Source organism: Tursiops truncatus, chromosome 10 (genome assembly GCF_011762595.2).
Source record: "Tursiops truncatus isolate mTurTru1 chromosome 10, mTurTru1.mat.Y, whole genome shotgun sequence".
NCBI classification, from domain to species: Eukaryota; Metazoa; Chordata; class Mammalia; order Artiodactyla; family Delphinidae; genus Tursiops; species Tursiops truncatus.
In genome coordinates this window covers 60,171,343-60,198,292 of record NC_047043.1, presented here as the reverse complement: position 1 = coordinate 60,198,292, position 26,950 = coordinate 60,171,343, and the positions used below count along the sequence as shown (strand labels likewise).

The 26,950-nt window shown below is 48.5% G+C and overlaps 1 protein-coding gene across 1 annotated transcript in view; it reads right to left on the bottom strand.

The window, feature by feature from the left end:
- Positions 1-597: 597 nt before the first annotated feature.
- The window catches only part of SCN10A (sodium voltage-gated channel alpha subunit 10), a 93,426-nt gene continuing 67,073 nt past the window's right edge, over positions 598-26,950 (bottom strand). Inside the window, exons 18-30 of the mRNA XM_073811071.1 lie at positions 26,082-26,441; positions 23,611-24,057; positions 22,144-22,284; positions 20,401-20,524; positions 19,238-19,392; positions 16,021-16,194; positions 11,919-12,041; positions 10,368-10,652; positions 9,590-9,643; positions 8,614-8,751; positions 8,253-8,357; positions 5,110-5,380; positions 598-2,372 (exon numbers count right to left, since the gene is read on the bottom strand). Of these exons, the coding sequence (XP_073667172.1) occupies positions 1,165-2,372; positions 5,110-5,380; positions 8,253-8,357; positions 8,614-8,751; positions 9,590-9,643; positions 10,368-10,652; positions 11,919-12,041; positions 16,021-16,194; positions 19,238-19,392; positions 20,401-20,524; positions 22,144-22,284; positions 23,611-24,057; positions 26,082-26,441 (3,585 nt within the window). The 3' untranslated portion in view covers positions 598-1,164. The remainder of the gene's footprint in view (positions 2,373-5,109; positions 5,381-8,252; positions 8,358-8,613; positions 8,752-9,589; positions 9,644-10,367; positions 10,653-11,918; positions 12,042-16,020; positions 16,195-19,237; positions 19,393-20,400; positions 20,525-22,143; positions 22,285-23,610; positions 24,058-26,081; positions 26,442-26,950) is intronic.

The window sequence follows — 26,950 nt, the reverse complement described above, 5'->3', positions numbered from 1 at the left end:
TGAATCTTTTGGGGCTTAACTCTCATTATGTCTTGTGCTTAGAGCAGTGCCTGTCATATAATAGGTACTTAAAAACATTTGTAGGATGAGTTAAAGAAAGTATTGGCCTTACCTTTTGTCTCCCAGATCATCTTTCTCAAAATGTTCCTTTATTTTTGATTATACTAATTATGGAGTCCTGGTCCGAGGGGAATGTGAAAACCTCCATCCTTAAGTCTATGAGAGGTGAAACAGCCTCTAGAATATATTCAAAAGCTGTCTTTTGGCCATACAGCAGAAAGGTCTGGCCATTGCCGCTTCAGGGGAGAGTATTTTCGTTGTCTGAATTGGGACAGGGCATCACTGAGTTCTACAACATGAAATGCAAAGGCTGCAAAGACTGTCCATTCTGCCCTCCGCCACCATGGGGAAGTGGTTCAGAGGGGAATGAGTTTGGCCCAGGTCAGCCAGGCAAGCAGTGGGAGAGTTAGTTAGGATGAGAACAGGCTCCCAGGACAATGCTCCTTCCTGCCTACCCAGCCTGAACCCAAACTGCAAAATATCAGGAACCCTGAAAGTGAAGGAGACGTGATTTATGACATGTCAGTGTCACATAATTTTTTAAAATGATGCTTTAGGATATAACATTGGTTTTGACATACCTTTAAAAATATTAATTTTAATGGGTATCTCAGAGGCCTTTCATGACATAGACCACAGGTATTACCCTGGGCTGGAGCAGCTGTCCGGCAGCTCTCAGCATGCAGTCATGCAAAATCCTAAATAACACTGCCAGTCTCTATGTGGTGTTTCACAGAGGATGACCTTGGACCTTTAGCAACATCCTTGCCATGTATCTTTGGAAATTCTGGTCCTGAGGTGTTTGTCTTGGTAAATATAAGCTCTGGTCACCATCAAAATAAAATGTTCCAGGGACATTTTCTGGAAAGTAAGGGAACCCATCATCTGATATTGAAAATTAAAAGGGAAGTCACAGCGGAAATGCCCTTGGCTTCTGACTCTTGTTAGTGTGTGAGGGTTTCTCCAAAGGTGGGTACCAACTGTATTCCCTGCCCCATTCTGACATTGTGACCAGTGGCATGCGTTGGTGAGGCGGTGGTGGTAAGTTGTCACAGAGCAGAAGGATACATCAGAGCTGGACGTGCCCATGCTGGAGGGTCCTCACTAGGGCCCAGTGGCTTCCTTAGTGGCAGCCTCCCCTTCATTTTGTATCGAGCTAGATGTGCTTAAGTTGACTTGATCGCTAAGGCCTCTAGTGACACTGTCGTAGGATGGTGGGAAAGATGTGGCAGAGGCAGTTTCAGATTTGTCTGGGAGCACACAGTTTTCATCTGCCACGAATGCAACAAAGCCTTCATCTGGGAGTGGCACAGCCTCCTCCTCAGCCCTGGGCACAGGCGGGGGATTGGCGATCGTCATGGAGCGGTGCAGCACGTAGCTGCGATAGGCCTTTTGGATGACAGTGGCTGAAATGTCTTCTTGCTTCCACCGGAGGGTGGTTGCTATTGGTTCATAGGATGCTTTTGAAAGATTAGTTGCCATAAATTTCTCCTCCATATTTGCCTTCAGAGAATCCAACTCCCCAGATTCTCCCAGAACATTCTTGGTGAAGGTAAACAGGATGTCCAAACAGTGGATCTTATCTCCAGGGACCAAGGGCAAGTCCATCTGGATTAATATATTCCCATTGGGTTTTGGGATCCGCAGGGGGCCAGAGAGCGTGTCTGCAAAGTCTGAGAGGGCAGAGAAGGTAATGAACTGGGTGGCCTCCGGGTCGAACTTTTCCCAAGTCTCGTAGAACATGTCAAAGTCATCCTCGCTCAGGGGCTCCGTACTCTCCTTCGTGGCCACATTGAAGTTTTCCAGAATCACCGCAATGTACATGTTGACCACGATGAGGAAGGAGATGATGATGTAGGTGGTGAAGAAGAGGATGCCCACGATGGGGTTCCCACAGTCCCCTCTAGTGCCGTTGCTGTTGGGCAGGTTGGGGTCGCAGTAGGGAGGCCCCGTGTTGAGGATGGGGCTGAGGAGCCCGTCCCAGCCTGCCGACGTGGTGATCTGGAAGAGGCAGAGCATGCTGTTGGCGAAGGTCTGGAAGTTGAACATGTCATCAATGCCAGCCTCCCACTTGACGTAGGCGAAGTTGGCCATGCCGAAGATGGAGTAGATGAACATGACCAGGAAGAGCAGCAGCCCAATATTGAAGAGGGCGGGCAGGGACATCATGAGCGCGAAGAGCAGCGTGCGGATGCCCTTGGCCCCGCGGATCAGCCTGAGGATGCGGCCGATCCGGGCCAGGCGGATGACTCGGAAAAGCGTTGGGGAGAATAAATTTCCAAGTGATGTAAGAATTGCAGAAAACACCAGGCCTTTAAAAGTGAGGGGAAATGATCTAATTAGTACTTCCAACCATGAGCCCTGACAAAGTTGACTGGATCACCCCCCCTCTTCTCTGCCTGGTATGGACCTCCAAGTGAGCACCCATATTCAGGGACTCTGGACCCTCTGAGCCTGGCACAGTGGATGGCATAAAGTAGGGGCTCAGTAAGTGTCCACTGCATAAATCCTGTCTCCCTCGAGTAAGTCTCACCTTTCCCACCATGTTCTTATCTTTCCCTCCATCCAGATACATTCTTAGTCAACCTACGTGGTCAAAACCCAATTTCTGCAGCCTAGTTCAGCTGAAAGTGATTGCACCCTGTTCCACATGCTCACAGTCCATTGTCTGTTTCCGTCTGTAACATAGACCCGGCTCTTTCCTGAGAATTCAGCCTTTGGGTCATGCCTTTACTTCCACCCTGGTCCTGTGCTCTGTGAAGGCTGGGACCCACTGTGATTCATCTCCCTATCTCCTACTGCGAAGATTGACTCAGTTCCTGGCACATGGGCCTGTGGATAATTGTACAGAGCCTAGTATTAATTATAAGGGGCCTGAGGACTTGGGCACCTTGCTGACAGCTAAAACAGAATGGTTTTGAATGGCCAGCTGTCTGCATAATAGATTTTATTTGTTTCTTTCATTTCCAGCTGTGTTTGAACTCTGTGTTAGGGCCTAGAGATGGGCTAGTTTAAGGTCATTTATAGCCCCCTAACCCGAACTATGAACAAGAGTGTGTATATCTCCCTATGTGATATCTAACTTGAAGATTTGTGAAACTTGGTCTTGGGGACCTGTGGAGGCCTGTTAAGACCACCAAAGATTAGGCAAGGCCTTTAGGTCAAACAGGATTCAAAACCTCTCGGGAGAAATGGTGAGGGGTACGATAGAAGCTCTCTCTCCTTGCCAGGGTGCCCTTGATCCCATTCTCCTACTCGCCTTTTGTCCTATGAATATGGGTGGTCACAGTATTGTGTTGGAAGGAGGAAGGAAATGGAGGAGAATTGGGATAATTATAATTTTGTATTATGAAATCTTTATGAAAGCCCCTCTCTTAAAGTCCAGTTTAACTGGGGCATTTTCCCATAGTGTGAGATACATATGTGTTTTTATAATCTACTAAGATTCTGCCAGCCAACTAGCCTACCTTTACAAGGGAGAATGAGTCTTCATACTTGTAACAATTAGACAATCAATACATGTCTTACAGGTGGAAAGGAAGAAGGGGAGAGGGAGGGAGAGTGGAAGAATGGCTAGTGGGTTCTTGCACTTGTTTTCGAGCTGTCGTTATGAGTGATTTCTGTCCAGTGACGAGTGTTTCTGTGTAGGTCATAGGAACTGGTAGTTAAGGTGTCCCCATAATAGAATGGAGTACTCTGAGTATATTTTATTTCTATAGTACTGATATGGGAAGTCACATAAGCAAGCTCCCTTCTCTAATATAAAATTAAAAATGGCCTTTAGAGTCTCTCACTTTGGAAGGCAAACAAACAAACAAAACAAACCTCCCCCACCCCGCCCCTGGAAAACCCAGCAGCAATAGGAAAATAAAACAAAACAAAAATAAATTTAAACTCCCCAAACAAACACAACCCAAGGCTGTGTTTCAGCACCAGGATAGAGAGATTAAGTGCTGCCTTTGTTGTATTCAGATGCTATTAGCTCTTGATAGCAAATCAATGGAAAATAAAATCTACAGCTATGCCCTGACATGAAAAGTAAGGAGGTCATGATATAATAGGTCAGGATATATTTACAAAGCAAAGTAAACCTGGTGTGCTGGGATTTGGCCTTTATAGGATCCAACTTTGGCTAAACCACACGAAGGCCAGGGACGGTATCTTGGTCTTTGTTAGGAGGCTGTTAGTTTATTAAAAAGAATATTAGCATGGTCTAAATTCAGCTCCACCCTTTACAAACTATATGACCTTGCATAACTTTCTTAATCTCTGAGGCTCCATATTAAATGTATAAAATAAGTATAGTAACACTCCTTCCCAGGGCTGCTGTGGAGATCCGTGGATCCCAGCCCAGTGCTCAGAACTCAGCAAGCACTCAATTATGGTGGCTCCAATCCCCATTTTAACCTCTGACTCCATTCATTTTCTCTGAACACCGTTGGCCCCCAAATACTGAGCCTGTCATTCAACAACACCCAGACTAGGTCATAATAGCATTGATCTCTTGGCATTGGTCCCTTGACTTTACTGTCACTCATATTCCCTAAGTGGACAGTTATACAGAGATTTAATTCCAGACCCTTGACTTAAGAATCTCCTTTGAACAATCTCCTCCTGGTCTTTCCTCACTCTTCTGGCAACCACCTCCTTTTCCAGAAAGTATTTTATGACTCACCTCACACCACAGCACCCACTCTCTGCTTTGAAGGCCATAAAGATAAGACCCATTGGAAACTCCATCATCTTAGGTTTTCTTGTGCGTGATTGTTCCCTATCGGCTCCCAAATTTCTGGCGATGGCTGCACACACAGTAGGTGCCTGAATACCCTTCACGGCAGCATGGAGAAGGCTAGTGGAACCTCTGCATTTCACTGAGAGGCCCGGGGCATTTTAAATCTGCTGCTCTTGCAAAGCAGCAAATACTGGGCTCCTCTAACATACAACGTAGGTTTTTAAAAGTTTGTTAGCTGTCCCCTTGGTTTTGAAAGAGCAGCCAAAACAAGACCAAGTAGAGGCTGGGTGTCCCCACCACATGCGATGCCCACTTACTTCCAATGGAAAGGACCACGACAATTAAGTCAAATACATTCCAGCCATTGGTGAAGTAGTAATGCCTCAAGGCGAACATCTTCATGACACACTCGCCAATGAAGACGGCCACAAAGAACTGGTTGATTTTGTTTAGGATTTTTGTCTTTTCTTCACTCTGCTCATCAGTCTCCACCATCATGGTGATCATGTTGAGGCAGATGAGGACCATGATGATGATGTCGAAAGTCTGCCTTGTCACGATGTCAAAGACAAAGCCCTGGTACTTGTTCTGAGAAAACAGAGAAATCAGGCCTTTTAGCAACAGGGAGAAAGGAACCTGTCATGAGTCTCACCAGGGAGCTCCCAGGAGCCACAAAGGGGAGAAGGGCTGTGACAGGGCTGGTTCCTGCTTTCTGCTTCATGGTGGGGATGGGTTGCTACCCTGCAGGGTTTGAGCAAAGAATCAGGGTGGGTCTGGCTCCAGGTATAGCTGCTGGCTTATGTCTTTTCTGGGATGCTGAGCCACTAATAGCTTTCATTTCATCACTGAAAATGGCAAAAAAAAAAAAAAAAAAAAAAGAGGCCCATTCATGACTTCTAACTAAACAGAGCAGGCAACATTACTAAGTTCTGGGCATCAAGTTTGCCCTGGATATTCAGCTGCTGGGGAGTGGAGCGGCTCTCTAGCTGCTCTTGGCTTAGCTTGTGGGCAGGGATCACTTCTTTGCAACCCTCGGGGCTCTCAGAGATGATGAAGTGGGTGACTGATGATGCGATATTCTGGAGCCTATTATTTTCCTATAAAGTGGAGTATGTGAAACCTGATTTTAGTGATTTCTATAGTAGGGAACATTATAGAATAAAATTTCCCAGTCTTGTGGAAGCCTTAGGCTCTGCTATGGATGAAGCATAAGATTTAGAACTTGGGATTCACGTGTGGCAAGGAGTAGTATGTACATGCCTGTGTTGGAGGTCCCTATGTCATCCGAGGCTGGCCCTGCCATGAACTGGCACCCATGCACCTGTGGAGCAGAGTCCTGTGCCAATGCTCAGCTTACCTGACCAGCTCAACCTGTTGGGACCCCTCAGGGAAGAAGATGGCCTTTCCAGTGCCAATAATCTAGTGAGGAGGAAACTGGAGCTGGGAAGGTGAGTCTTAGGTGGGAGTGGGCATTTCTCTTATTGCTTGGACTTTGTGGAGGGCAGATGATCAGGCTGGTCCCACTGTGGGGTGGGTGCCAAGACGTTGCCTGCCATATGGATGCTGGCCTGGAGCTAGGATGGGCCAAGGCTCGTGGGCCCTGGAGAGCAGCCAGATGCAATTGCCGCCTGGGCCCTGATCTGCTAGTTTCCCTTTTGGTATCCCTAAACCTCAAAGTCTTGTTTAAATGTTCCAGCCTTGCCTCAGCTATGCTAAAGGGAACAAAGGAAATAATGTTTGCTGTGCCTGGACCAGAATATTAAGGAGAGAGCCATGTTCCTCCACTAAAGCTATTATAGTGTGGATAGTTAGTTAGTTAGTAATATACACCCCCTCCCACTCAAAGGGATGGCTAATGTCAGGAACACAGCTGGGCTATGAGGTCTCACTTTGCTTATCCGTATGGAAGACCTCCTCCAGGGCCAACCTTGGAGGACCTTGGGGATGGCTTGATTAGGAGACGTGATGATTTTGTTGTAGGTCTTCCTGCCCAACCACTGACTTCCACTCCTACTGCAGTGCCTGGAATTTCAGCATTAGGTTCCTACCTTTATATTAAGATAGTGTCCTTTCCAGGGTCCCTTTTGGAAATGCAGCTCACCCTGTCCCAAGGAAATTGTCTTCCTTGAGAGGAGGAAGCTGGAGGTGGCCTGTGGGATTGGCTGATGAGAGGGGAGAAGCTGAGATGTTATAGAGAGATGGAGTAAGTATGTAGGGAAGGGTACCCAAAACTGTCATGATTTTGCCAAGGGTTGACCCCAGCACAGAACACCTTGGTGTCTGTTCAAATGTGGATTCAACATCAGTCCAGCCACCAGAAAAGGTCAGCAGGGACATAACTGCTCGCTTCTCATTAGGTCTTAGGATCCTTCTCCCGTAACCCCTGCTTGACTCTGATTGGCTGGGCTCAGCCTTTCACCTACATCTTCTAATTTTGAGCCTGTTCCTGCCCACTGGACATTGGAGGGATACTCCCTGAGCCTTAGGGACTCTCCCTCAGGCTAACTCAACCCCAGTTATCTTGATCTTATGAGGTATTTGGAAGGACACCTCTGCCCCTACAGAGGTCTGAACATCTTATCACTCCCCGTTGTAACACTTCTTATCAGAATGGAGAATAGTAATACATTTGTGACCACTGTTTCCAAGTAAAGCATGTGAAAGGTCATAGCATTTTCTTCTCCTCCTGTAAATGTTTTTAAGACTTTGTGCTCATGAAGTTTTTAGTATCTTATGCAAACCCCATGCCTTGATTTAGAAATTATAATGTCTTGGCCAACAGAATGTATGTCTCCCTGATTCATTTAGGGAAAGGCCTGTACCTTTGCTGAAGGTCCTTAGGTTTTGCCCTTGTGTGGGGAAGGGCTAATGGGACTGTGCCATGGATCTTTTTGAATAAAGGAATCACAGGGGAGTATGCCTCTAAGTTTTGGTCAGTCTTTAAACACTAGAGTAGGATAATTTTTGGTTCCTATTGTGTCACCTGACCATGACCATGACTGGGCCCAGGATCCCAGGGTGGTTGGGTTTGGCTATTTCCTCTCTGTCTTCCTGTAGGCATGGGGTAGAATGTGGGGTGAGGCTGGCAATCTGTTGCAACCTACATCAAAATGCATAACCACAAATGTTTCATCTCAGGGCTCTAACCATCCTTACTATCATTTAGCCTAATCTGTTCCTGATCTGGTGCTGGAAACTTAAGCCTGTTGGGCAACTCAAGTACTTCCCTAAACAGGTCTATCTGGAAACCTGCAGGAGTATGTTCACTCCAGAAGATCAGAGTTGCTTCTTGCAGACTTTTCTTCCTTGGGCCTGGGAACTCTCATTACCTCATCCTCAAAATCAACCCAGATCTCCTCCTCCACAGAGAGCATTGGCCAGACGCCTACCAGCACAGGCATGGGCTGTCAGGTTGGATTTCCAGACACTTTCTGCTAGAGAGGCGAGCTCTGGGGCTCACCAGGGGCCGTGGGATGGGCTTCTGGGGCTTCTTGGAGCCCAATTTCTTCATGGCATTGTAGTACTTCTTCTGCTCCTCTGTCATAAAGATGTCCTGGCCCCCTAAGTGCAGAGAGATAGGATAACACACACCACTGTTATTGCCCCCAGATGGCAGCCTTCAGTCCTTTCTGGGCCCAGACCCCAGACAGGGGTGAAGCCTGCAATCAGGGGGCAAAGGTCGGTGTTGGTGCTAAAAGCCAAGATTGGGCTCCTGGTCAGGCATGGGGGCTGTGACTAGTGTTGCTTCAGTCACGAGGCCCGGGGATCGACGGTAAGTCTAAGACTCATCACTACCACAGAAACACCTAAGCCCCACTTATCTTTTTTTTCTGTTGGTTGAAGTTGTCAATGATGACCCCAACGAAGAGATTGAGTGTGAAGAAGCTGCCAAAAATGATGAAGATGATGAAGTACAAGTACATGTACACGTTGTCCTCCCACTTGGGCTGCATGTTCACCTGTGAGCAGACAAGTGGGGGCATGGGGACGAGGGGGCATCTTAGCTTGTGTTTACCCCAAAGAACCCTGAGACAAGGACCTGGCTGCAGGTGGCTTATTTGCGAGGTGATCCCAGGAAGCAGAAGTGAGAGAGGGGGAGGCAGGAACAGGATAAAGGCAGCACCACTACCATGGGCAACAGGCACTCCATGCTCTAAGGACTGTAGAACACACTTCAGATTTGTACCTCCAAGGGACAGGGAAGTGAGAGCTTTTATCTACAGACTCCCAGAGCTTATTTGTGAGGGTTGCCCCTGTAGACTCGAAGTCCTCTGCCCTTGGGGGAAGAGCTGCTGAGCCAGCTCTGAGGCACTGAAGAAAATCAAATCTCAGACAGAATAAGAAACAAAGGATGAGAGTGAACTTAGAGGTGGGTTGAGGGGATATGGGGCAGGGCATCAGCAGTGTCTTGTGCCCCAGCAGGGAAGGGTCCTTCCCCAACAGCACCCATCTCCTCCACCTGGCTGCCGTGACAGTACCTGAAATTCCACTGTTCTAGCTAGCCACTGCCCTTGCCCCTGCCTCTGCCCAGGGAGCGCCCTCATGCACAGTCCTTTAGAGGTTATCTGATAATTTCCTCAACGGTGAACAGAGGAAGAACTTGAGAAGCCTAGGAGACTAGGTCAGCTTAAATATCCAACAGAAGGCCAGCTGGACACTGCTCCGGGGGGGATAGTGCCAGACTGCTGGGTGATCGCCTTTTCCAGTACCAAGGCCACCTTCACCCCATTTCAAATAGACTAATGTGGGCGGGAGGCACAGAGCGGGAGGCGGTAGTCACCACGGGCTGAGACTCACTTCCCGGGAATCGACAGCTGCGTACATGATGTCCATCCAGCCTTTAAAGGTTGCCTGGAAACAAGGAACAGAGGCCACTCAGTGTCTGCCCATCCATCTACATCGGCCTCTGTTTTGATTCACTTATTTGTCTGTTTTTCTCATAGAGCATTGGCCCCCCTGGAGCCAGTTCTGACATGACTCTGATTTCAGTGCCTAGCACACCATAGCTACTCAGGGACTTGTTGTTGAACGAATGCATGAACAAAGGGTGGAGTGCAGGAAGCTGTGGGTAACTGCATGACAAATGTATAAGCAATTGCATTAACACTGAATGAACAAGTGGATGAAGGCAAAGGATGAATGAATGAGTGGAAGCATGAATGTTATTGACTGTCATCATCACAAGCATTATCTATCATTACAATAGACTGGAACATAATTTATTACCCTCTAGGAGACGATCTGCAATAGAAGACTGTTCAGTCTGTGTGGCTATACCAGGTCTATTTTGTACAAGTAGTGAATTCTAAGTCATCACCTGATATAGCCCCATGGCAGGCCTATCCCTTTATTCTATTCTATTAGCCCAAATTGGTCTAATTGCACTACTGGGAGATCACACTCATTGGTAGGGCCCTCTAGCCTCATGGTGCAGTCTGTAGGAACAGGGAATAATCTCACTTCCCACTGAGTGCTACCCCTTGCAAAGTCTCCACATAGCATCTTCTGGGAGACCCCAGGCCCTCCACTTTATCGAGCAGCCAAAGGAAGAGACACGGTTGATCTCAGGACTCACCACCTGCAGAAGTGCGAGGTAGCCCATTGCAACATTATCAAAGTTGACCTTCACATTGACCCAAAAGAAGTTTCCAGTGTGGTTTTGACGTTCACAGTCAGACATGTTATTCACAGTAGTCCAAGGCACAAGAAGAAAGCCTTCACTGGTCTTGTTGATGCATTTCTGAAACTTCCCTGCGAAGAGGTTCACACCCATGATGCTGAAGATGAGCCAGAAGATGAGGCAGACGAGGAGGACGTTCATGATGGAGGGGATGGCGCCCACCAGGGCATCTACCACCACCTGGGGGGAAAGGCAGAAAGATCTGGAACCCCACCGATGCCACACCCTTCTTGCCCAATCCCAGTTCTTTCTACCCTCACTCGGGCTGCTTCATGAGCCAGTGGAAGCAAGAGAAGTGGGTTAATTAGAGCCATAATTCAGACTCAGAAGACAGAGACACTGGGCAGTGAGGATGGGTTTATACATTCTCTCTAAAGTTCATTCAGGGCAGGTTTCAGTGTCTCTCCTTAGGATTGAGGAGATGGACACACTTACAAGCACATACATACTCATTTAAGGGTGCCAGTGTGTGTTTTGTACTTGCACATACAGACTTCTAGAACTTTGCTTTATTTTATAAACTATATGTTTATAAAATACAGTTTATAGTGTCCTTTGGTCAAGAATCAGTGAAAACCCAAATCCATATTCACAAACTTGTTTATTTGTAAATTAGCAACCTGGAGATAAAATAAAATAAACATCAAAGTACTTCAATCATAAGCTTCTAGCGTTTGTAAAGATACAAGTTAATTTTAAAAGTCCACTTTTGTTTTGAAGGTACGATGTCTTCTTTGAGGCAGTGGTGGAGGAAGAAAGCAAACCTTGCTTTCTGTACCAGAAGACTTTCATAATTATGTGGAAGGGGAGGGGAGAAAATGAGCAGTCCCTCATCCCCTATAAGACAAGGGCCAGACTTGTGAGCATTCCATCCTGAGGAAGACAGTGAGGGCGAAGTGGTGGCTGAAAGCCTTGGATGAGGAGAGGGATGGATGAAAGGAGAGAATCCATAGGACCCAATGACTGTGCTGGGTTGGAGAGAAGATGCATTCCAGTGGGTGGTGACTGAGCTGCTGAGCCGCTGGTGTCACTGCATTTAAATGGAGTGTCAGAGGCAAGGCTCATTTGTCATGGAAAGATGAAGAGCTTGGGGTGTTCCGGAGATTTTGGCGATAAGGACAAAAGGCAGGGTGGGGAGATTGAGGTAAGAGATGCTTGTGACGCTGTGAAGCAGGATTGCCTCACTAAGAGCAGGAGAGAGTGAGGTCTGAGTCCTGGTAGATGTGATGTTTGAGGTGAGAAGGGAAGCGGGCTTACAGAGGGACTTGAAGGAGAACTAGGAGAGTTAGGATACTGCAGCACCACCAACGTAACAGCAGAAACTGGGGACCCCTGAGCTGACCTGTGGGGGTAGGGCCTGGAGCTCAGGGTCAGTAGTATGGAGGCCGTAAAGGGGGAATGGGTACCAAGTGCTGCAGACCAGAGTAATTAGGAGATAAGTCTTACCCGCATGCCTTCAAATCGAGACAGGGCCCGCAGTGGCCGCAGGGCACGGAGGGTCCGAAGGGCTTTGATGGATGCCATATCAGAATACTGCAGCACCTTCGCTATAAGGCTTGTCAGTGAGATCTGAGTGCAGGCAGAGAGCAAAAGCATCACCCTAGGGTTCCAGAAAGTTGACCCTGGTGGATGGAGACAGGAAATCCCTCCCACTCCCTACTCTGTCAGAGCCATCATCCTGGCTCCCACCTTATTCTGAACTCCAACGAGAGGTATAGTGAGAGTCCAATCTCTTCTCTTTCATTAAAAATTTCATTCATCATTTATCTGAACTTTTGGCCAAGAAAATCTCAGTCTCCCACATCGCCACCCCCTTGTATGTAGGTGATCAAGCTCCCAGTGTAGTAAATCAGCCTTCCCTTTCCTCTCTAGAGGCACCAGCCAGTTCCCAACAGCCTTTAAAATTTGATTGACTTTCAGAGACTTGGAGAGATGCTGGCCCTTCATGGGGGTTATGCAGAAAGTCTATCTTGAGGAATATAAAGTGAGGCTCGATTGTACGTGCTGAGAAAAGTGGGGAAGAAAGAGTCCTGGGCTGGGTGGGGTCTAGTTCCCTCTCAACCCTGATATTTTTGTGACCTTGGGTCAGTGCCTTGTTAGTGCAGGTTGTACTTTCAACCTTTGTAAAATGAGGAATCAGACTAAGAGAACTCCGAGGCCCTCACAGCTCTGCAGTTTTCCAGGAAGAGTGACTGGCATGGGGCCAGGAGATTCAGCTTTGACAGATAGCTGAGATATAATGACTGAGTTGTGAGTCCCTGTTGGTTGGTCAGTTTTACATTTTTTAAAGTGTTGGACCAAGGACTGCAAAGGCACAAACTTACATGGAAAAATGGTCACACCTTCCAGGAACTTTGAAGGTGCGAGGGAGATACCCTATGCATTGGCCTGAGCTTGCCAGAGACTGTGACCCAATCCTGGGGGACCCCCAACTGCACCACGACTGGTGGGCTGAATTCAGGCTCAGCTTATCTTGACAGCTAGGAGGGGATGTCAGAAAGGGAAGGGTTTACACTTGGGTGCTAGAGCCCCAAACAATGCCTGTTCTCTGAATGGTGGCTTATTCCACCAGGACAGAAAACTGGAATGGAAACAACCCCCTTCCTCCAACCAGGCAAGGCTCCAGACACCAGCAGGTGGCACCCAGCTGCCTGGCTAAGTGAGAGCAGGAGGTTTGGGGCCAGTTCCATGCTGGACCCTGTTCGGTCTTTTGCTCAGCCCCTGGGAAGGCTGCCTCATGTGCAAAATCTGCAGTTGGGGCAATTAGGAGCTGGGGCCTCTCCAGCAAAGCCCACCCATCCAAGCCCAGCTCCATTCCCACTGCTCAAGCCACAAGCCTCCCAACTGGTCTCTAGGCTCCCGTATTGCATCCATCCCATCCATTCTCCTCTGCAAATTTGATTATGATCATGTTTCTCTCTTACTCCCAACCTTCACTGATGCTTTATCATCTCAGGATAAGCTCCAGACTCCTTAGCCTGTATTATATGGCCACAGCCTGCTTTTCCAGTCATATTTCACCCACGTATCCTACCCAAATCAAGTTGTTCCCTAAATGTACCTGTGTCTGTGCCTTTGCCCAGGGTCCTTCTTTAATTAAGATTGACCACCCCCAGTCCTTTTTGCACGTTGTTGCTCCTGCTCATTTTAAGCCTTATATCTAATGCCACCTCCTATATGAAGCCTGCCCAGCAACCCCACCCCCAGAGTGGAAGCAGGTTCATGTCTCTGTGTCCCTAAGACACTAACTATTTCCAGCAGTGCTCACCACATCCTCCCTCATCATATGTTTGTTTCTCTCTGTTGTCCCACCTGCTGGAAGAGTAAAGTATAAACTCCTGGAGATAGGGAATTTTTATTTCTTGGCTTCTATCCCCCCCAGAGCACTTCATAAAACAATCCTATATGCAGTAGTTATTGATATAAATAAGCATTTGATAAATTGAAAAAATAGAGAGAGGCATGTTGGGATGGATGGATGGAAGGAAGGAAAGAAAGAAGGAAGAAATCTTGATGGAAAGTTGAATGATGGTTGGATAGAAGAATGGACTAAATGATACAAAGATGGATATGAGAGTTGAAAGGAAGAATGGAAGAAAGAAAGCAAAGAAGAAAGATAAAATATAAAATCATGGATAGTGAATGAATGGGATGGATGAATTGGGGAAGGATGGATGGCTGGATAAATGATGGACGAATGAAAAGATAGAGAGATGGGTAGAGGAATGGAAGAGATTAGAGAATGATGGAAGGTTGACTGGATGGAAGAATGGGTGGGTGGATGGATGAATGGAAGAAAAAGGTGAGTGGACAGATGGGTGGAAGAAAGGAAGGATAGATTGATGAAGTAAAGGAAGAATAGAAAGATGGAAAATGTGTGAACAGAAGGAAAATTGGATGGAAGGTGCTTGAATGAGTGAATAGAAGGTTAGATGACTGGATAGTTCAATAGAAAGACAAGTCAAAAGATAGAAAGATAGAAGGGTTAAGGACAAATTGATAGAGGGATGGAAGGAAGGTTAGGATGAATAGATGGGCAGAAGGGAGGAGGGAAAGAAGAGTGAGAATAGTTGGATGGAAGGAGAGGACTGACAGGATAAACAGAAGAAGTAAACATGAATGGATGTTTGGAAGGAAGGAAAAAGGAAGGGTGAATGGTTGGATAGATGGAAGGAGGGATGGATGGTCAGAAGGAAGAATTAGTAGGCAGATGGATGGATGGATGAGTGGGTGACCACATCAGGGGATCAGGACTGAAACTAGTGAGACCTACTTAGGAGTGACTGCCCCTAACAAGAGTGGGTAGCTGGAATAAAATTTTCCTTTCATTTATGAATAATTATATGATATGCACAAAATTATCACCTGTGACTCAGATTGCAGGCCTCACAGCTAATTCCTGTGGTACAGTGGCCTGATGCTGCTAGCGCACTGGTATCAGGAAAGAAGAGAATTAGGTGCACAGACCTGCTGTGGAGGACCTGCCAACACAGGAGGCTGGACAGAATGTTCTGAACTGGACCCCATCCAGCTTCAGGAGGCAAGCACCAAATACAGACACATTTCCTAACACCTCTGATGTGCAGACCTTGGCACCAGTGGCTGTGGGAGTGTGGGAAGCAGAGGCAAACATAGCACGTGCCTCCCCCACCTGCAGGGACCCTCAGACGTGCAGCAGTGAACAAATAGCTCAGGCAGCCATCCTGAAATGCCAAGACTGCAAGGGCCTGGATAGATAGAGGACTGTATGGTTAAGAGGAAGAGGAGCTCTCTCCGGGCTTTGGGGGCTAGGAGAGCTCTTAGGAGATTTTCCTGAGGTTGGTCTCCTCACACCTTTGAGGAATCTCAAGTTTAATGTGTGGGAGGCACTTGGTAAATTCCCTAATGCAGGGCTAGTGGCCACAGGTTCATCTGAACACATGAGCTCCAGCCCATCACCTCTCCAAAGGGACTCTTTGCCCCTTTTAGTGCCACTGGGGAGACACCAGTGGTTTAAGCTCAGTGGTTCTCAATCCTGTCTACACATTGGACATGCCCAGGGGCTTTTACAAAATACTGATGCATGGACTCCACCCAGGACCAGTAAGACCCCAATCTCTGGGAAGAGTAGTGTTTGTTCACTCTGTTCTTAAGAGCTTCCCAAGTGATTCTAAAGTGCAGCCAGGGCTGGGGATCATTGAGTCAGTGGGAGGGCAGGTTCTCTGTGCCAGGAAGTCCTCAGCATCCCTAGGTCTAGAAGCCCTGACAGTGGATGCAAGGTCATGTGCCATCTTGCTTTGGATGTAAAATACAGAGGTAGTAAGTGGTCTTTCTGGATGGAGACCTAGGAACTGAAGACTCACCTGAGTGTCGCTGTTGTGTTGGAATCATGTACTGCCTGGATCTTACCTGGATCACAGGTATGCAGGGTTATTCTCAGACCCCTTGCTAAGACTTCTCTTTGGAGTCACCCTTGAAGGCCAGGCCTCCAAGCTTCCTTTGCGTTAGTTGCAGCCATCAGCCAGGGAAAAGGACCCCAAAGCCCACAAGTGCCCACTGAGACACTCACGTTCACGATGAGGAAGTCCAGCCAGCACCAGGCATTGGTGAAGTAACTTTTAAAGCCATAGGCCACCCATTTGAGCAGCATCTCAAACACAAAGATAAACGTGAACACCCTGTCGGTGTACTCCAGCAAGGCCTTCACCGTGGGCTTCTGGTCAAGGTAAAAATCTTCAAAGGCCTGGAAGAAAAGGAGCAAAATGGTAGGCGGCCTAGACCCACAGCACTGGGGCCCAGGGACAGGGAAGGACCCAGTCAGCCCCTGAGAGAGCTTTGGTAACCAGTTTGCCTGCATCATTTTTTTTTCTCTGCTCTGGGAGGTAGGGTGGGGTAGTGGAGGAGGCCCTGTGAGATACAAGTGAGGACTTCCTCGGAGCCAACAAGGACACACAGCCCTGCTTATACTTTGCAGGGGAACTGAACACAAGTGAGAAAGGAAACCTTCTCTAATTGGATTTTGGAAGTGAACCAAAGGGACTGCTAACAGTGACTTAGTTTAAAAATAAAAGCAACAAAGGATGTTCGTGAAAGTGAAAGTAAGACTCACCAGTGAACTCTGAAAAAGAATGCTGCATTTCATTGGTAATCAAGGAAATTCAAATGAAGAGAAGATGCCATTTTTCTTTTATCAGATTGATGAAGAGGAAAGGGCATGGGTGGGAGTGGATGGTGGGGGGGAACCCCGCAGTCAGTTTGGCTGTGGGGAATCAGCTACTCTCATATACAGCTGGCCGGAGTGAAAACTGGTTCAGTTTTTGGGACCCCAACTTGGTAATATGACTCAAAGCTTTTAGAAATCCAGCAATTCTGCCTTCAAGAATGTATCCTAAGGACACTAGATGTTGTTGGTGTCCCACCTAGATCCTGCTTAAGGAGCCAGTATGACCATCCCCAGCTGCTGTGAACGTTGGTTGCTAAAGGCTGGTGAATGCCCCTGTTGCCTGAGGACACGTCCCTGGGCTGAAGGGAAGTGCCTCCGCCTTAGGAGACTATATCACCCCTCTGGGGGCAGCCGCAGCCAGTGTCTGACCATCCCCTTGCCTCAAGGTGGGACTGTCCCGTGAGGCCCTTTATGCTTCAGAGTTCCTGTGGGATCAGGCTGAGGCTGGGCTTCATGGGAACCCATGTCTTTTCCCAGCTCCATTCCCTGTTCTGCCCTACTTCCTTCACATGCTCCAGCTCAAAGCACACCCTCCACAAACTGCACAAGAATTCCTGCTTCTGGTTCTACTTCTAAAGCTAGACCTAAGACGGGAAACAAGCCAACGTTTCCAAAGGAGTGCGCATAGGATATTCAATGCTTATTAGGAGTGAGCTTGGGGGTTAGTTACATTGCAGCCATTTAATGAGGTAGGAGGACCATATTACTGAGAAAATTTACTGAGAAATTACAGAATGCAAAAATGTGGTTTCCGTTTTGTAATATTTATGTGTTACATGCATAAGAAAGATGGGAAGGAAATGCACCAAAATGTTTTCAAAGTGAGATTCTCTTTGAGTGATAGGAAAATGGGTGATATTTTTTCTTTGCATTTCCCCATAATTTCCAAGTATTTTTTTTTCCCTTTACTTTGTCAGATAAAAACTCATGTTATTTCTTTTTTAAACGTACTCAAAGTAAAAGCATAAGGAAGACTAAATTTGGTGCCAGCCAGTTCAGTCCCTTGGGGAAGGAGCTGGAGAGGGGAGGGAGAACACTGGGGTGGGGCCAGCAGCTGGTTAAGGATGTGAGCTCCCTGCCGGGAGGGGAGGGCAGGGGAGCAGCAGGGGTGTGTGGAGAAGGGGAGTAGAGGGCCAAGGGAAGGAGGTGATGAAGAAAGCACTTAGTCCTCATCAAATGATTGAGGTTATCATTTGCAGGATAGAGGAAGGGCAGGTGTGGAGAATGCACTGCCCAGCCTCCCTTTGCCCCGCAGTGTGGCCTCTGCACTCAGGACTGTGCTGAGACTGCTATTCTAGGGGGGCCGTCACCACCCTGTGCCAGGGCAGTGGGCACCATCAGACGCTGCCACCCCCCCTCCAAGATGGCAGCCCAGCCTGCTCTGTGAGACTCCTCTCCCTCAGCTTTGTGCCCTTGCTGGCCTAGCTTTCCTTCCACCTCTCAGATCAAACTTTCTCACCTACCTTTGCTCCTCCCTAAGGCTGAGACAACACCCTGAGCAGTTTGGGCTCCCTTCCTGGGAAATATGGCATTTAAGTGGGTGCCCAGATGGTCAGCAGATTGTTTTCAGGGAGTAAATGGCACACAGGGAGCAAAAGGCAAGTGGAAACACTGGAAACCGTGAATCAAGAGAGTGGGATGCTAGTCCTCCCTTTAACTAATGAGCTGGGAGCCTGGGCAGGTACCTCCGTGTCTTTAGGCTGTGACGTCCTCATCCATAAAATGTGGACAGCCAAGGATGAGTCCCTTCCTGTGTCTACGTCTACCTTGGTTCATTGGGAAAATTAGTTGAGACTGTGTAGTGAGCCTACGCCATGGTGCAGAGAGAACATCCTTCCTTGTCCTACAAAGCTCGACACCCAGCAAGGGGCTTAGGAAGTGTCTCTTAACTCAGAATCTAGAGGACTGTAAGGTCTTGTTATTCAAAGTGTGGCCTGTGGACCAGGGTCAGCATCACGTGGGAGCTTGTTGGAAATGCAAATTCTCAGGCCCCACCCCAGATCTACTGAATCAGAATGTGCATTTTAACAAGTTCCCCGGGTGATTAAATTTTGAGAAGTGCCGTTGTAATGATTTGCCATGCACTTTGAGTGAGTGACAGCAGTACTTGCAAGCGGCTTGATAGGGCAGGGAAGGATGGTCCTTTTCGTACTGGGCCCTCAGAAAAGGGCAGTGTGTTGGGAGGTCAGAAGGTGGAAAATCAGGGGCTTTGGGATCAAATGAAGGCAAAGTTAGGTTTTCCTACTGACAAGCTGGGTAATCTTGGACAAGTCCCATAAACCCTTTGAGTGTCAGTTTTCCCAACAATAAAGTGGGATGTATACACTCACTGCTTGAAATCCAAGCAGCCAGGTGTAACAGGCCATGACACGGGCCCCTCAAGCACCTACCATGCCCTCTGCTAAGAGGAGTCCTCGTGCTGGGCTGCAGCTCGCCTTCCAGCCACACGTTGGGGACTTTCAGCCCAGGAATCAGGGGAACTCACTGCTGCAGCTCCAGGGCCTTTGGTGGTGGAGACCCCACCTGGAGGGCTTTGTGGCATGGAACCCCTACCTCCGCTTACCAGCGCTCCACTGCTGAGCAGGATCATGAAGATGATAAAGCTCTCGAACCAGCTGTGCTCCACAATGACGTAGCAGGTCTTGCGCACCTGCCAGCCCATGGCCCATGGAAACTTGGAGCTGTTCACTTTGCAGCAGGAACAGTGGCGAATGCAGCCTGTGGGGAGAGGGGACTGATGGTGAGCGATGTCCCACTAGTAAAGGAGGCATTGTTTTGACTCCAGCCCTGAAGGGAAACCACTCTGCAGGGAAACCCACTTGCCGCTATTTTGGAAAAGAATTTTTTCCTGGAATATGAGAGAAGTGGGGTCACTTTCAGGCGGTCTCTCCATCGTGCCCTTCAGGTGTCCCTCTCCACCACTGGTCTTGCCCACTCTCACCTCCTCCCAAGCATCTTCCTCCCTACAGATGATAGCATAACCCTTATCCTTATCCCACCCTTTCTGGAGCTTTGACAAGACACGGGGCCTGAGCCTGGGGGTGTCTGAGGGGCTACGCCTTGAGCCTGTGCTGAACTGGGGGGTCTCCACATGGCTGGAATGGGGCCTGGGGGCAGCCCAGCTCAGGGTCATGTGAAAGTGGAAACTCAATTAAGTGGTTTCTTTGTTTAATTATTTAGGCCACACTTACTTTCATAGCATGAACTATATGTTTATTCACTTATTGCACAGATATCTATTGAGAATATAACAGGCTTCACTGTTCTAAACATTGAGGAAAAAGAAGAGTAAGATGCAGGTTCTGCCTTTAAGGGTCACAGAGGAGATGCAGGGACACAGGTGCATCATGGCCCTCCTCTGGGTCCTTTTATGTCCCAAGTCAAGAGTTTATGGTGGTGGCTACCTTTTCCCTTTCAACCTCAAGAGGGCTGGTTTATAACTCAGTGAGGTGTTTTCGAGGGTGATGAGGAAGGCAGAGCATCTGTTTGCCATGTCTGATGTGGCATGAGATGCAGATCCCACCAGTCAGCTGCTGCGAGTCTGGCATCTGTGTTTGATGCTGGGCTCTCAAGCTTGGGAGTGAGGAGCAAGGGGCACTGCTTGCCTGTCTCCCCTAGACCCCAGGCCAGAACCCTGGACACAGAGGTGACCAGATGAGTACTTGTTGCGCTGGATTCTGGCCCTAATGAATGTCAAGTGGAGGAGGTCTGTGGCTGCCACTCTACCTTCTGTGACGCAGTCATCTGGCTCATCGAGGTCATCCGCCAGCTCAGGGATCTTCCTCAGGATCTCCCCAAGATCCAGGCAGTCCACAGTGCTGCCTTCTGAGGAGTTCGTGTCGTCCACTCCCTGCAGGGCAGAAGCCCCGGCAGTGAACCCAGCTCTCTGAGGGGCCCAGTGAATCTGCACACTGTCACCACAGGTCCGACTGGCTCAGCGCTCCGAGATGCAGAGAGAGCCCCTCAGGGCTGGACCCACCACGGCGTCCCTTCTGTCTCGGTGCCTTGCCAGCTGAGCCCCAGAACAGTCATGCTCTCTGAAGAGCCCCAGAGGTTCAGCTGTGTGAGGCTTTAAACCTCCAGGCCCCTGATGGAGGGCTGGCGATGGCCCGAGATACAGTAATTACACCCATAAAGACTCTCAGCCTTCACTGGGCTTGAATATTTAATCATGGAGCAATGCTGCAGGGGCCCTGTTGCCCTCCTGGCAGCTTCAGCCCTATAATGTCTCCAGATGAATTCAATTAGGAGCTGAAGCTGCTCTCATATTAGTAAACCTGACCGCTTGACTAATGGACCCAAATGGTGGGGTGGGTCCCCATCTGTCACCCTCCCCACCCTCCCTGCCTGGCTAGGGTCATGGACAAAATCAAAACAAAAACAAAAACAATCCCCAGCGGTAGTGTACTGAAAACACCGAGTAGAGAAAACTAGCCAGGGGAGTCCTTAGAATGCTCAGCAGAAACATGTTCTCCACGTGTAGAAGATGGCAACCCTCACCCAACTGGAACCAAGAGGCTGGTGTTCACCCAGAGCCCTCAAATCCCTTCTCATCCCACCCTCTTCTCTCACCCCGCTGGGTCAGCCTTGCCCAGAGGCACACAGCCAGTGGCTGGCACTCCTCAAGCTGATGGGCTTGATAACTTTGGGATGAATTATGTCTTCCTTATCTTTGCTTACCCGGTGCCTGTCACCATCGGCACTCAGTGGCTAGGTGTCAAGTTAACTTCTTGCATTTAATACAGTGCTATTACAGATGCTAAATCTTTAGAGATACCTCTTTCAATGTAGCTTGTTTTCTTTAAAGATTTGTAATGAAACCACCAAGTTTATTTTTACCTCTTATAAGATCTTCTTCCTGCTCAGTCTATGTAAGTCTGTCAGTACAGCACTCAGTACAGATAGCCTCTCCCCGGCACCAGTCTGCTTTTGGCCCGAGAAGACAGTGTGGACAACAGAAAGTGGGGGTGGGAGGTGGGAGATGGTCACAGGGAAGACTTCCTCACCCACAGCAACTCTGACTTTTATCTGCTGGCTCTGAAAGATACTTAACTTTCTCTGTGCACTGTCTTTTGTTTCCTTTTTTCTTGGCTGCCATTTTCTGGGCACTTATTCCATTTCAGGCAGGAGCTAAACATTTGACAAGCAGCATCTCACTGAAGCTTCAAAAGAATCCTACCAAGTAGCCATTACCACTTAGCTTCCCAGATGGAGACACGGAGGCTCAGAGAGGTTGAGGAACAGGTCCTCGGTCCCCCAGTCTATGGAACCTCATTCTTCCCGGTGAAATCATGCTGATTAGCCCACAGGTTTGGAAGGACTTTAAAAATTCCCAAGATGAGACATGAGCCTCCACAGTTGAGCGTAGTCTGGAATACCCCACGCCCAGCCCTATCCTCCAGTCCCCTCCATCCCACTGGTCATTGTCCGGCAGGCTGTTTAACCTCTCCAGGAAGCTCACATACCTACCTCTGTAGGGCCCTGAGCAGGAGCCTCGTCTTTCAACTTCTCACCTAGGTGTGGAGCCAGGTCCTCAGAGGACATTCCAGAACCTGAGCTCCTGGGTGGCAGGTGGTCCTCATATCTCCCGACTTGTTGCCGCTGCTCCTGCTAGTGAGAGAAAGCCCCAACTTGGGTACCTGTGCCCACCCTCAGCTAAGCAATTCTAACTTTGAAGAGTCATCTGCCAGAGCCAAGGACCTAACATATGCAACGAACATACATACATACAGCCAGATAGATCTGTGTGTAATATCTCGTGTCATTACTTACAAGTTGTGTGACACTAGGCAAGTTATTTAACCTCTCTTATTTTCATTTTTCCCATCTGAAAACTTGAGAAGGCAAGATCTACTTCATTTGGTTATTTTGATGACTAAATATGTTCATACTTGTGAAGCACTTCGCAAGCAGTGCTTGGCTCCATAGATGTTAGCCATGATCATTATCACTTGTCCAGGGGTCAGAGTGGTAGTGAACTTTGCCCTCTGGAGACCCCAAGAACCCCCAAAGTAATTGAAAATGACTCTGAGTGGAGACAGCATCACAGAGTTTATGTCCTTTACTCTGGGGATGGTGACGCCCTGCCCTCGGCTGTCACCCAGACAAAGGCATGTAAAATATGGCAGCTGATAACAGCAGCTGCTGGAACACAAGAGCAGTGACAGCTGCGAGGGACGGAGGCTAGGGAAGAGCTACAGACTCAAAGCACAGCTGTCTGAGGCCACTTAGTGGCCTGGCCAGCAGTGCTCTGTCCCCGGGTCCCACAGGGACCCCTGCCTTCCAACATTGTGGAGACGTGCATGCCCTGAGTCGTTGAGAAGAGGTTAATGAGGGTTGATTTATCAGCTTAAGGTAGAAAGGAACTATGCAAAGCATTTAAAAATATATATATATTACCCAAAAATATGCTTCAAATTCTTTGGTGCCAAAGGAACAAGTGTCATTTCCCTGTGACATCCCCTGTCGGGAAAAGCTGGATGAATGAGTCACATAATGATCAGGACTTTTTAGTCTGCTGGCGAAGATGAGACGAGACTTGCTCTTGGACAACATCCTGTTCTTAGAGCAATCTTATTAGCACCTCCTGCACAGAGACTGGGTTGGGTGGAGCAAATGGGGCAGCTATATGAAAGACAATTTCAAGCAACTCCAAGTGGCCTGGGGCTCAAGCAATGCCCCTGCTCCCTGCTTGCCTGGTGAATTCTGACCCTTTCTTCCAGGCTCTGATTAAATGTCACCTCCTCCAGAAAGCTTGGCATGGCCTGTGCTTCCTATGTGAAGGGGTCTCATGCCGGGCTTGCCTGGGGCTCTTCAAGGCTGCGCCAGCCCTGAGGTTGGAAAACCTCTTCATCAAAATTTCCCTACTGCCCCTTGTCACTCCAGCCCTAAGTCCCCACCCTGCTTCCTGTGGCTGTCCCGTGGGAGAACTCTCACCTGCCCTTGGGGGATCACTTCCTGCTGGGTGCTCTGAGCATCCTCCTCACCATCATCCTCCAAGTCATCGAGGTCAGACTCGCCCTCGGCAATGGGCACAGAGACCCATATGTTAGGATTGGTGATGAAGTCACTGTGGTCATCCCTGGGGCCTCCGGGAGCCAGGAGCCCTCCAGGGCTCCCCGCAGCCGTGTCAGCAGTAATGTGGTTCTCAGCTTTGGAGGTGGAGAGTGGGAGTTTCACCACCAGCTGGGGCTCTGCCTTGGGCCGGGGGAGCAAGAAGGGCCAGTTGAGGAAGCTGCAAAGGGCCTTCTTGATGCGCCGGCCTAACACCTGGATCCTCGCTAGGGCCACCTGCAGGTTGTTCACCTCCCCGTCGTCCTCTGGGACTGTGAGGTTGTCGGTGCTGAAGGAGTTCAGCAGCAGGGCAATGAACAGGTTAAGCACCTGGAGAGAAGGAAAGGAAGATCACTCAATCGATGAGCTGACCCCCTCCGTGGCCCACCAGGTCAGCAGCTGGGTGGCAGGACAGGCACACTGGGGCCTCTCCCTGCCCACCCAAGATGCTTTCCTTCTTGGGGGAACAGACATTCTGACAGCAACTGAGAGGAGCCTCGGGGATGCCCCAAGCAACTTGCTTCACGTGGACAAGGCTTGGAAGTACATTCCCCACCATAGAGGAGGGTCACCCCTGCTGAGCAAAGGGACATTCAGGGACAACAGAGAGGAGCAGGCATGGGCCTGCCCAGGACCACCCTCGTCAGCCATACTGTGGTTTCTATTGCTCACTCTGGAATCCTGGGCACATCTCCTCTCTGCTTCCAACTTCGTGTCCTTCAGGACCCCCTACCTGTCAGAGTGGTTGTGAAGAGGAAATGGCACGAGGATATAAAAGTGCTCGGAAAGGCAAACTTCCTGCCTCAGGGTCAGGGGCCTCTGTGACACTGCAGGGATGGGGAACTCAGCCTGGAAGAAAGGAGTTTTGCCCAGCCCCCTACTCGGGAGAGCAGGCAGAAGGCACCTCTGGCTCAGGGACCCTGTTGGGAAAGACCTTGAAGAGTCTGGATTTGTTTTTTCATCCTCTCTCTTGGTTTAGCTTTCTCTTATCTGTAAAACTCTTATGGGAAAAGAATTCAAGTTGGTTGACTTCCAAGGCAATAAGAAAGGGGCTCCTGCAAGACATGGAAGCAGCTCAAGTGCCCATCAATAGACGACCAGCTTAAGAAGATGTGGTACATATATACAATGGAATATTACTCAGCCATAAAAAAGAATGAAATACTGCCATTTGCAACAACATGGATGGACCTAGAGAATATAATGCTTAGTGAAATAAGTCAGACAGAGAAAGAAAATTACTATATGATATCACTTATGTGTGGAATCTAAAAAATAATACAAATGAATTTATATACAAAACAGAAACAGACTCACAGACATAGAAAACAAACTTATGGTTACCAAAGGGGAAAGGTAGGGGAGAGGGATAAATTAGGAGTATGAGATTAACAGATACAAACTACTATACATAAAATAGATAAGCAACAAAGATTTACAGTATAGCACATGGTCCCACAGGGACCCTCTGGGTAGGGCAGAGACTGGCTATATTATACTCAACATCTTGTAATCATCTATAATGGAAAAAAACCAAATCGCTATTCTGTACATCTGAAACTAACACAATATGGTAAATCAACTATACTTCAATTAAAAAAAAAAAGGGGTTCCTAAAAATAACACCCTCCCCTCACCCTGGTCAAGGCTGGGAGAGCAAAGGCACCCAGAACTTGAGGGAGTGGAGCCAACTGAGGACAAGGAGCCAGACTGGGCCAGAGAAGGGGTGCTGGGGCCAATTGGGAGAAAGGCCTCCAGAGGGGCTCCCCGCAAACCTGAGAGTGGATTTTGTTATTGTCATGGCATTGGATGTTGTCCAGGATCCAGCTCCTCTCCTTCCTCTTGTCCCATTGTGCCTCCCCTCCTGCTCCTAGGTAGAACCTATGTAACTCTACTCCCCCACCCCCGACAGGAATACCTTCTGAGAACCCTAGAATGGGGAAGGGAAATTTTCCTTCAACAGCTAACAGCTACCATTTATTGACTTCCTGCCTTGGCCCAGAAACTGCACTAGGCAATTTGTGTATGTTGTTCCTGTAATTTAATTCTCCCAGTAAGCCCATAAGTAAGCACTATTTTCTTGATTTTAAGGAAATTAAAGCTTGGGAGATTGTCTCTTGTGCTGGGTCACCCAACTTTACTAGAGGTGGAGCTGGGATTCTACATCAGGTCTTTCCTGCTCTGTCATATGGGCTTATTCCAGCTGCTTCCCAACAGATATTTCTTATGTGTCCCGTACAACTTGGAAAAGTGTGAAGACTTTTCAGTCAGGGAGGTACAATGTGGGCAAGACATGTGCAATGTCAAACTTTCTAGGATAATATGGAAGTCTCCTGCATTGCCCATGCACTCACCACCAGGTTGCCCAGCACCATAACCGTCAAGAAAAGGATGAGGCAGATGGACTTCTGGCCGACTTCCATGCAGGCCCACATGTTCTCAATCCACTCTCCACAGAGGATCCGGAAGACGATGAGGAAGGAGTGGAAGAAGTCGTGCATGTGCCAGCGTGGCCATTCTTCGTTAGGTGCTGAGATTTTGCGCCGGTTGTCACGGTAGTTGTCCCCGAGGAGCTGCTTGCCAACCAGAGCAAAGACGAAGACAATGATGGCCAGGATGATGGTGAGGTTCCCCAGAGCCCCCACCGAGTTGCCGATGATCTTGATGAGCGTGTTTAAGGTCGGCCATGACTTGGCCAGCTTGAAGACCCGCAGCTGCAGAGAAACAGAGACCGTGTCAGGTCCTGGTGGCTGCTTCCATCACCTTTCATCTCAAGTCTTGGCCAGAAACAAAAAAAAGCACAAGGTAGCTCATTCCATCAATGTGGGTTGATCCCGGGAAGCTGCTTTCAAAGACCTTTCTTCGTATGTCACCAGTTACTCAAAAATATGACCAACTCTATATGGTCCCTATGTACTACTAATGTGCTCCACTGACTGTGGCAAAGTCAGGGGTCTCATGTTGGGGTGTTGGTCGTGTGACGTGTACTCTGTTCTATAGCCACAAGCCTCCTGGATGTAGATCTATTCTATGGGGTGGAGTGGGGTATGATGGAGCTCATAAATGTGTGAGAAGAGCCCACCTTTGACCTGAAGAGAGCCTAGCTTCCTGCAGGTAGGGCACAACCCACTGCATTTGAGAGGTATTGGCTACCCATCATCTTGGGGCATTTCTCATCCTGAGGCCTTGGACAACATCTTTTACCCCCACCATCTCTGAAATG